The sequence below is a fragment of the Camellia sinensis genome, chromosome 13, assembly GCF_055761805.1.
Source record: "Camellia sinensis isolate YWXY chromosome 13, ASM5576180v1, whole genome shotgun sequence".
Taxonomy (NCBI): Eukaryota; Viridiplantae; Streptophyta; class Magnoliopsida; order Ericales; family Theaceae; genus Camellia; species Camellia sinensis.
The window spans coordinates 93415389-93426965 of NC_138973.1; the positions used below are offsets into that span (position 1 = coordinate 93415389).

The 11577-nt window shown below is 34.7% G+C and overlaps 1 protein-coding gene across 4 annotated transcripts; it reads left to right on the forward strand.

The window, feature by feature from the left end:
* Positions 1–8115: 8115 nt before the first annotated feature.
* On the forward strand, positions 8116–11158 carry LOC114320965 (inositol oxygenase 2). Of its 4 annotated transcripts, XM_028268075.2 has the most exons (11): positions 8116–8366; positions 8505–8640; positions 8801–8882; positions 9151–9355; positions 9539–9598; positions 9957–10009; positions 10098–10220; positions 10331–10400; positions 10490–10568; positions 10672–10753; positions 10929–11158. In XM_028268075.2, the coding sequence occupies exons 1-11, from the start codon at positions 8336–8338 to the stop codon at positions 10953–10955; spliced, it is 948 nt and encodes a 315-aa protein (XP_028123876.2). In that variant the 5' UTR covers positions 8116–8335; the 3' UTR covers positions 10956–11158. The 4 variants fall into 4 exon arrangements, with proteins under 4 accessions (XP_028123876.2, XP_082759023.1, XP_082759021.1 ...); XM_082902897.1 differs by lacking the exon at positions 9539–9598; XM_082902895.1 differs by having other exon boundaries at positions 10672–11004.
* Positions 11159–11577: the final 419 nt, after the last annotated feature.

Sequence of the window (11577 nt, forward strand, 5' to 3'; positions counted from 1 at the left end):
TGAACTTGGTTTTTGGCTTGGAGGTGCAATCTGGGTTTTCCAGATTTTGCACTTCCGCTCGAGCGGGGGATAGTGACGCTCGAGCGGGAAATCCGAGCATCTAGTATCTCTGCACTGTTTTACAGTCCGCTCAAGCGGAGGATTGGGCGCTCGAGCGGAGTCATGTGTCTCAAGCTCGAGCGGGTGTCGAGCGAAGATTTCACCCATCCAGTACTTTTACAGTACGCTCGAGCGGGATATTTGACGCTCAAGCGTGTACCTTTGTTGCATGACCGCTCGAGTGGGGAAACCTGAGCTCGAGCGGGACTCTGTTTTTCTGAAAACTCCTGAAACTGTTTTCTGATCACATCTTTGCATCCTCATCTCATCCTAGGCATTCTTAGGCCTAGTTTAAGACATCTTATTGAGGATATAGTTGTAGAACACACCGAGGCAAATTAGGGATTAAGTTATTATCTTTCCCAGCTGTGTAGCTTAGTGTGTTCAATCTGTTAACTGTGTAGGGTTGGCGACTGGGGAGACACGCTCTAGCATACTGTAGCCCAAACTCTATGAGTAAAGATTGTGTAAAGATATGTTCAAAAATGATTATTTTCTGAACAACTGAACTGTACTGTTTCTGAATTAAATACTGTTAATTGAATGAATGTATGTCCTATATTCTGAACTGTATTGTGGCATCCTTAGCACCTACTGTTTACTGTTTACTGTTTACTGTTACTGTTACAGAGATCTCTGTCGGTTCCCTTGTTGGAACCACTACTGTTACTGACTGATGGCCATCATTTACTGCTCGGTCTTTTAAGACCTACTGTTTACTGTACTGTTATGCTAATAGATGTACCACATATGACTGTACTGACTGAACGACTGAAACACTGATTTAATGAACTGTTTTCATTACTGTAAGGACATTCATTCTTAACCTCTTTACACATTATGTTATTCACTGGGCTTTAGCTCACTGCTCATATATATATGTAGGTGTACAGGCACCAGACCGCGGCTAGGAGCGTCAGGGTTACTCCAGTTTTGTCCAGCCAACTACCGTGCCTCACTGCGAGGTTCCAAGCCTATCATGCTAAGGCTTAGGGGTGTTTTAGAATTCCCCCTTCTGTACCGTCTTACTGTTCTGTATAGACTGAATGTTTACTGTACTGTTATGCAGGGATTGAATCCCTAGTCTGAATGATTGTAAATATTATGTACTGTTCTGTACTGTTTATGTATAAATGTATGAGAAGTCTTTTTGCATACAGACTGTCACAGCTCATTGGGCACTGTTTACTTATTGTATTGGCTTCCGCCAGGCCCTGTACTCTGTTTTACTGTCTTACTATTAAGCAGGCCTTCGGTAATCTCGGATTACTGGCCGGTTACGGTGCTAAACCCATGGGGCCGGATTTGGGTCGTGACAATATCCCCCTCTCTCTCTTCATTTGTGTGTTTGAGAGTTCAAAAGTGTGTTTTGTTCTTAGTTTTGCACTAGGACACATAGTATTACACCATACTTCGGTTCTTGAGGTGTTGAGAGATTGTTCTTGGAGGTTTGGGGTTGATTTTGATCAGAAAAAGGGGTTGGACTTGCTGTTCTTCAAGTGTTCTTCAAGGGTGAGTATAGTTGCTTTATATTCCCCATTCTTGCACTAGTTTTTAACCTGTCTTGTATGCTGATTTAAGCTTTGTGTATAACTGAAAAAAGTCTTGTATTTGCATGCTTAAGATCTTTCATTAAGGTCTCTTTTGTGTTTGGGGTCGACCTCCCCCTCTTAGTCCTTGTTTGGCCCCTTTTGTGCCTTCTTTTGTTGAGCTTTGGAAGCTTTTGTGTATTAGCCTTCTCACCACTGAAATCCAGTGGATTTTCAGTGGTGGTGAAAGGGTCTTGAAGTCTTGCATAGGGGAGGGACACCCCTCTCCCTTGGTCTCTCATTTGTTCATTTTTTTGGCTCACAATGGTAGCATGCATGCTTAGTTGTTTTTGGCTCCATTTCAGAGGTTTTTGGATGTTATTTGGTCATATTATATCACTGTTTTTGGTCGGATTAATGGTCCATTTCATGCATTATATGCTTGCCTTGTAATCTCATGTTTTGATCTAATATGTATTATGTTATAAGATGACATTCTAGCATGATTTTGGTTTGGTTCCAAGAAGGTTTTAGCATTATTTTTCCATGCTTAAGGTCTGTTGGGTACTGATTTGGCCATGCTTGCCATGATTTGTATAGCCTCCATGCATTTTGGCCTGTGAGCCTTAGGTGTATGAGTCATAAGCAAGCTTTAGTTAGGCTATTTCAGTGATTTGGAGTCACTTATTATGCCATTTCAGTTCATTTTTTATTCTTACTTAATTGAATTTACCCTTTCAATGCCTTGAAGAGATGTGGTCTTATGCTCCATGTTTGGGGCTTTTGTGCATGCCTATGTGTTTGAGGCTTTGGGCTGCCATATCAGAGGTTTTTGGGGCTCATTTTTGCATGATAAAACTCTGTTTTGCATTGAAAAATCCATGCCATGTTTGCTTAGGGTAGGTGTTGAGTAATGCTTTCTCTGTGGCATTGAATGTCTTCTATCTCGCACCCATTCCCTAGCATGTTTTGGCATCATCCTTCGCATGCTTTTCAGAGTTTAACATGAGTGCTTAATGTCCATTTTTGTCACCTTTGAGTGTTCTTGAGAGTTGCCTTTCATGCCTTAGTCTTAAGCCCTTCGGTTGGCATGTTTATTTTGCATGATTGGCACCATTATTTTAGTATTCTTGGCCACTGTTTTGGGATGGGCTGAGGCCTTCCCATCTCGGTTTAAGTCCATCTTTGTACATAATCGCACGTTTGATCTATTGCGTTGCTTTGGTATCACGTTTGCATTGTATCATGTTTGCACATTTGCATATTGTTTAGCTAGTTGCATTTCATATCCTAGCTTGCATGATAGATTGCATGGCATTGCATCTTGCATGTTTGGCACATTGCATTTGGCATGTTCATTACCTTAGTCCCATATGGCATACTTGAGCTACTTCACATGTTTGAGCCATGTTGCATACATGCATTACACTTTGCTTGGTTTGGGGTGTCAAACCAAGCAAGAGGGGTGAGGTGTGTTCGTACCCTAAGTGACGAAACACATCTCAACCCTCGGTCGCCGATGCCCTTGATCTCAACATGATAGGGCATGAGGCATTCATTTGTTTTGTCGCATGCATTTACATTGATTTGCAAGCTTGGTGCCTTTGGTCATCATGCATCGAAATGCGTGATTGGTGGCCCGAGGACCAAGGGCCACACTCCCTTGAGTCCATAGCATGATTGGGAGAGTGACCATGCACACATTGCTTTGAAATTTCCATGCCATGCACTGTCTGTCCTCTACTGCTGTCAAAACAGGGTTCTGCAGGAAGGAATGGCCGGCCGGCCACTTACAGTGGCGACCGGCTACCAAAGTCCAGCCGGTGGTTCAATTTTTGGCCGATGGCCACATTCTCATAGCCGGTAATGCTCTATCATGGCCGGTGGCATCCCACAACACTCAGGGAGTTATTCAGAAGGGTCCTGGAAACTTTCATAATATTCAGAGGAGTAGGGCAGTGTAAACAGAGGCAACAGTGGCATGGTACCGGGTTTCCGAGCAAGGCGAGTTAAGCATGCATCATCTACACATTCCGAGGCAGAGCTGCGGCGGTCTCTTTAGTTTCATATTTAGGCTTTTTTTTGTAATTAATTTGTTAATTAATTAGAAGTTTTGTAATAATTAATTAGCTAGGATAGTTAATTCATTATTCGGCTTGTATTATTATTTCGGACCCTCCGAGCGAGAGCAATTGTGTAATAAGTGTGCGTGCGTGTGTGCGTGTCTTCCAACCCCATTTCTTTCTCCCTTTTACGTACCTGCTTTCAATGGTTAGTATTAAGACATATTTAAATTAGCATACCTTATGTTATGCATGCGTGCATCATTCATCAGTATTGCATGCACCGGGCTCGGCGCATCATGCTAACTGCATAGTATTTCAAATCTAACTTGAATATATGCTATCTATCGCATTTCACATGCCATCTATAGATTAGCCGAGCCTATTCTAGTGACATTTTGTATACGATGCATTAGCCACTTTAACATGAACTAAGATCATGCATGATTACTAACTAGTTTCTTGTTTTGGCTTGGAGTACACTGTGAGTGTTTTTATGCTTTAGCATCTCGCATGAGTGTGAATGTTAAACATGACAGTATGCTTACCATGTGGCTATATGCTTATGTGATATAAACTGCCTGAATGCCTGTGGATGAAGGTTGGATTGTTTGAGTTGGAACAACTCATTGAAATCCGTGTTTTCGCCTACTTGCGAGTAGCAAATTTCAAATTGTTTTTCAACCAAACGGATATGCGATGCTTTGTTCCAAATTAGGCGATCTAGTCTATACTGCGCATCACATAGTAAGATTAGGCTAATAACCAGAATAAGAACGCATAACGTTTTCAAAATTAGATATCATGGTTAGTAGAGGCCAATCTTTGGATCGGGCGAGTGGGGGTGCTCATAGCTGACCTTCCCCAATCGTACCCAAGTTCCCGAGCCGAGGCAACTTTGGTGATGACGGACACGTGGCCTTGGGTAACGAGTCACGGTTTCCTAAATTCTCCAAAAATAAAATATTTAGGTGGCGACTCTGTATCTATCAAAGCAGTTCATGTTTGGCACTTCTTTCACAAAATCTGTTTTCAAAAATGATTTTCCAGATCTGAACTCTTTGGTTCAAATTTAGAACCGTGACAATTTGAGTCCTGAACTGTAGTAAGCCCACAAACGAACGAAACGGGGGATTCCCTCCCGGGGCGTTCGGGGGACGTCAACATATATATATATATATATAGATGTGTGGTTTTGTTTTTTTTGTTTTTTTTTTTTTGTTTTTTTGATGATCTGTGTATAGAAATTTTTTTTTTTTTTTGTGATTGTTGGATTGTTGGATCTGTCTGTGTAGTGTATAGAAACAGATCTGTATTTGTTGGATCTGTATTAATGGGATGAGAGGATCTGTATTAATGTCTTGATGATGCTGTATTAATGAGATGAGAGGGGAGAAGATGAAGAGAAGATCTGATGGTGGTGATGTTTGTTTTTTTTTTTTTTTTAATTTGTGTATAGAATATTTTCCAACTCCCTCTTCTTCTTCTTCTTCTTCTTCTTCTTCTTCTTATTTTTCTTCATTTTCATCCTCTCAGAACAGAGAAAGAAAAAAGAAAAAAAAAATCCAAAACGTGTGCTCTGTTTTTGTTTCATTAGTTTGATAGAACACGTGAGCATGCTACATAAATCGATAAAAACAAAAACAGATGATCAAACCTTTGCTACATAAATCAATTTTTGGGAGGGAAACCAGTTTCGAGCCATTCGAGCTCTTACATATTCAGGCCCTGTACTAGAGCTGTTACTCCAAATTCGAAGATAGTCACCACCACTATCAGTTAGTCAGTGACAATAAGTTACAAATACGGTAAATTGTAAATATATTTTTTAAAATTTATTTAAAATACGAATTATTTTTTATAGTTTGAAAAATTATAAATACTTTCTTGTTAGAATTTTTTTAACAGAATTAATTAAAAGAATAAAATTTGTAACTATTTTTTTATATAATAATAAAATTTCATAAATTATTAATTAAAATAAATGGTTGAAATTATTAAAAATAGTTAATTAACTTAATGATTTATTAATAAATATGACAATTTCTTATGAAATTAGAAATCAGAAATCTCAAATAAAGGAATTTAATTTTCAAAACCATTTGAGACATGTAGGCTTGGTTTGGGAACAAATTATTTGAATAATTTTTTAACTTTTTATAAAAAAGATATACAAAAAGAAAAATGAATAATATGATAACTGATAATAATTTTTTGATTTTTTAATTAAAATTTCAAGTCGTCAAAGGAGACTTTAATCTCATGTATTTGTAATAAATATAGGTTTAATATTCAGATGTCCCCCGAATAACCACCTCAAGGCAAAAAAAAAAATTACATTGGCCAGTCGACTGGCTTGACATCCACCTGGTCGTCCTTCCGGTCGACTGGTGGTCTAATGAAGCTCCAAAATTCTCCGTTGGAACACTTGATATCAAATTAAGTTTTTACTCAAATTTAGTGAAAAAATTGATGCACTATTGAAGATGTTCTTACAAAAAATGATATGCACAAAATAAAAAAAAAAAGTGATGTAATAATTTATAACAGATTATTTTTTACTTTTTAATTATATTAGCTAAATGTCAAACAAACTAGAAGGGTGGGAGCCCACACTTACCCACACAGATTTTTCTGAGTAAATAATTGTATGATAAATATTAAATTTATCTAATATAAAATTTATATATAAAATAAATTTAAATTACAATATAATAATTTTAAATAATTTTTTTACAATTAAATCTGAATTGGTATTGTTATGATTCTAGATAACTTCTATTCTTAGTTGAGCCATTATAACATTTAGGTGCAATTTGGAAAGATTACTCTGTTTATTTATGTTTTCAAATTAGTTTTTTTACACCAGAGTTTAAATATGATATTTGTTTACTGTTTTAGAATCACGTTTTGAAAGCTCTGTGGAGAGCTCTGTCTCAGCCGCTTTCTCAGCCGCGCTTTTCAGAATTTTTTTTTAAAAATTTTGCCGGACAGGACGTCTAGCCGGTTGATTGGAATAGTGATTTTTTTTCTTTGCAATTGATATGTTAATTTTTATATAATCGAAAAAAATATTTTTTGAAATTTTCAAAATTTTTTATGTGCTTTAAATAATTTTGAGTTGTATGTTTAGTTATGAGTTGTAAATTTTTGTATCAAATATCAAATGTCACATCAACAATTCTCCACTCAAATCAAAACTCTTTTCAAAACTATTTTCAAAACTCTTTACCAAACAAATTTTCTATACTCAAATCATAATTCCAAACCCCACAAACTCAAAATACAACTCATACTCTCAAATCATAATTACAAAATACAACCAAATGCAGGCTAACTTTTTAGCTTTTTGAATTTTTGAGTTATATTACCTCTTTATTTTTTTTCTTTTTTTTTAAGATTAAAAAAATAATTGTTTACCATCTTTCCAAACACCACTTAGGTCTCGTTTGGCAACAAGCCGATTAGTTAAAAAGTTAAAAAGTTTCTAAAAAAATTAAAAAGTCAACAACCTATATCAAAATGTTAAAGATTTTCTTTTATCTTTATTTTTTTATACATCTTTTTATAAAAAATTAAAAAAACATTTCAAATTTTTTTAACTCATATTTTAATTAAATAACTAAAAAATTACTAAATTAACTTGTTCACAAAGCAAGGCATTAATGTGACTCACAGCTCAGCCGTGGATTTCCAGTAACAAAAAACGTCAAAGCATTCGTCGGTTGTGAGGCGATGCCGAGTCAGTAGGTCCCACCCAATTAACGTTCGTTACATTGGATGTGAATTATTGCACGTAATGCTGACTCATCCGAAGGGTTTTTTTTTAATTATTATAAAGTACATTTCTTACTCTCTCCATTGGGCGCGTGTGTGGAACATTATATGTTTGAGAATTATTAGGAAATTGAAATTTTTAGAAAATGGATAAAATATACATAAATTCACAAATTTAAGATCCAAAAATAGACTTAACACCATAGGTATTGTTTGATATTGTTATCAGTTTCTTATAATATACATATATATAAATAAAAACTTATCTAGTTTATAAAATTCTTGATAAATTACAATGGTGATTGATATTAGAAGATGGACAGAGTGGTGGTCAAAGATGATCACTAAAGTTGGCGGTCAGAAGTTATAATTATCAAAATTTATTTTGGAGCTCGTCAATAATCGGTTATAGCTCACCGTTGATTGTCAGCAATTACAATAGAACTAGTAGTTGGCACATTCCATAATGTAAGTCTTTTTTTAAAAAAATTATATTATCTAATTAACATATAATTTATATAATAATTATATAATAAAAAAATAAATTAGTTGATTTCAATTTTTAAATCTTCCTTATGACCCACAACACGCGCTCATATGAGAGTGGAACTAATATATAATAATCACGTTTTGTGAGCTCCTTTGGCTATATCTATTGAGATAAAATAATGTATATCCTAGAAACTAAGATTTTTCAGTTAAGGACTCCAAATATTCTTAATATCCAGGAAGGACTTTTTTTATGGTACTATAAATACCCTCTCATTTCTCTCGAACAGTTCATTCCATACACACCATTCAAAACAGCTCTTTTGCTTCTGTTTTCTTTGCTTTGTGCTTTCAATTCTTTTCAACTTTGTTGGCAACATGACTATCCTCATTGAGCAGCCTGATATGGGTATGTTTTTATTGTTTTTGTTTTTATAAAAACATGTTTTTGTATACATTTTTGGATACATACTTTGATGGTTGTCATGATCAGTATAGAAAATCAATTTCATAAAATGTTTTTTCTTTTTTCTAATTTTACTGACAGGTTCACAAGGGGAGGATAAGAGGGTTCTTTCTGATAACAATGACTTGGTTTTGCATGGAGGATTTCCAGTTCCAAAATCTGTGCAAGATGCTGGGTTTGATGCCCCAGAGATCAATTCATTTGGCCACTCATTTAGGTTAGTTTTATTTTGTTTTTTTCCTTTTTTCCCCTTTTTTTTATATTTATAATCGGTATGAGCAAAAATGGAAGTTGCATCATGTAGCAATTAGGGCTATAAATCAATCAAGTTTGAGCCGAATTGACGAGATGAATTCTAACATGAAAAAACTTGACAGGGACTATGATGCAAAGAGTGAAAGACAACAAACTGTTGAGGAATTCTATCGAGTGATCCACATTAACCAAACATATGATTTTGTAAGTTCACTATTGTTCGATATTGTTTTCATTTTTTTTTTCATAATTGTTTTTGTTTTTATATGGGTTTTTGAAAACAATGACAAATTCATAAACACACATCTTTTCCATTTTGGTGTGAAAACATTCTTGAAAAATTCAAAAAAAAAAAAATAGTTTAGAAATGTTTCTTAAGAACAATATTTTCAAAAATAGTTTGTCACACAAATTTTTTGCATCAATTTCCGTCTTTTCAGTTTTCAATAACAGAAAATGAAAACAAATGCAGGTGAAGAGGATGAGGGAGGATTATGGAAAGCGGGACAAAGTGGAGATGAGCATCTGGGAATGCTGTGAACTTCTCAATGATGTCGTGGATGATAGCGATCCGGACTTGGATGAGCCTCAAATCGAGCACTTATTGCAGACAGCCGAGGCAATTAGGAAGGACTATCCTGACGAAGATTGGTTGCACTTGACTGGACTTATTCATGGTATACACAGTACTCAATACTATTCTTTCCATCTTCCAAAAATATTTTTTGTGTAGGAAAATATTTTCTGTCGAAACAAATGGAAGCATTAAAAACTTGGACAAGACCCTTGTAGTGAATTATAACATAATATAGATTGTCAATGTGTTTCGATTACATATAAACTCTTTTGAATGGTTTCAGATCTTGGAAAAGTTCTTCTTCATCCTAGCTTTGGGGGCCTTCCTCAATGGGCTGTTGTTGGTGAGTGTTTTGATATGAGTTATGACAACTATATAATATGAGTGACAACTAAATGATATGTGATCACGTGTTTGGTATCGTTTTTATTTTTTTATTGAAAATTTTTTGTTTCCAAGCTTTTTGGGAAACATATTTTTGGAAGAATCCATTTTTTAGGCAACATTTTTTTTTTAATTTAAAAAAATTATTTTTATTTTCACACAATTGAAAACGACATGAAAGGAGGATGATTTTGAACTTTTCATAATGTTTGTTTACACACACACACACACAAAAGGTAGAAAAATAGAACATATTATATGAAAACGATGCCAAATATACCAATTTTTAAGTTTACTAATTAAAATTGACATTACAGGTGACACCTTCCCTCTTGGGTGCGCTTTCGACGAATCAATTGTTCATCACAAGGTGTGCTTCTTCAACCCCAAACTTAACAAGAAGTTATTTAATTAATAATTTGACTCTTAACAAACTTGAATAAATACTATTTATGCAGTACTTCAAGTACAATTCGGATTCAAAAAACTCTACTTACAGTACCAAGAATGGAATTTACTCAGAAGGTTGTGGACTAGATAATGTAATGATATCGTGGGGGCATGACGATTACATGTATTTGGTGTGTGCCTCAGTTTCACCCCTTTAGAAAATATTCAAGTATTTAGTCAAATTTAGATCTTTAATGCTATAAAAGCAAGTTGTTAATCTAATTGGATTTTCATTTTTCAGGTGGCTAAGGAAAATGGAACGACTTTGCCTCCAGCTGCATTGTTCATCATCCGATACCACTCTTTTTATCGTAAGCATTTATGCCAAAATATTTTTTTCAAATTCCAAAAATTAGTTTTTTAATGAATAACATGAATATCTGGATCATTCATCTTGCAGCATTACATAAGTCGGGAGCATACAAACATTTAATGAGTGAGGATGATGTTGAGAATTTGAAGTGGCTGAAAATTTTCAAGTAACCCCTCTTTTGTTTAGCATTTTATTTTTGGTTTCATGTGTTATGCCAATATAACTAACAAAGTTTACTGTTTTGCACAAACTTTGTCGAATTTATGCAGCAAATATGACCTCTATAGTAAGAGCAAAGTTCGCATTGATGTCGAGAAGGTCAGGCCATACTATCTTTCCCTTATTGAGAAGGTGAGCACTACACTAGTCAGGAAACTAGGTGTATAGAAACCATTTACAGAACAGTTCACTAACAAGGGGCATCTTATGAGTTCCGTGACCAATTTCTATGCACGTCCATTTTTTGAATTTTTTCTTTTTTTTATCTTGATTTTTCGCATTCTTAATTAGTGAAACTTTATTGCAGTATTTCCCAGCCAAGCTGAGATGGTGAATATTCCAAATTGAAGACATTGATTTGAGAAATTACAGATTTTATTTTATTTTTCTTTTTGTGCTTGATTCATGCACTCGTATAAAACACAACAGAGATTTGTGGGTTCTTTGTAAAACCTTTGATTTGTTCTAGAAGTGTTTATCAATAAAAAATTTAAAATTTAAATGCATTTGGCGGGATGTAATGTCATTCCTTTGGCATTTTTTTTCTTTTAATTTCTACTAGATTGTTGATGATGAGCTTTTCTATAGATATTATACTCTCTATTTATTGCTTTTGCCCAAGACAAAACATACACAGGGAGAATGATGTTTGATTGATGACATGAAAAATCGAGAGACATAACAGAGAAAAAAAGGGTATAATTTAGGACTGTAAAATGAATCAAGCAGCTCAAGCTTGAATCATGTTCGGCTCATTTAAAATTTATTCGATATTGGTTTGTTACCTAAGAAAGTTAGGTTTTACTATAGTTCAAAGCTTGATTAGTTTTCGATTTGTTAAAAACTCGTTCGAAACTAACTCATTTTGTAAACAAGTCAAATTTGAATATATTTTAAAATTTGTTAAGTTTTTAAGTCAACAACCAAATACTCAATTCGTTTACGATCCTAGTTTT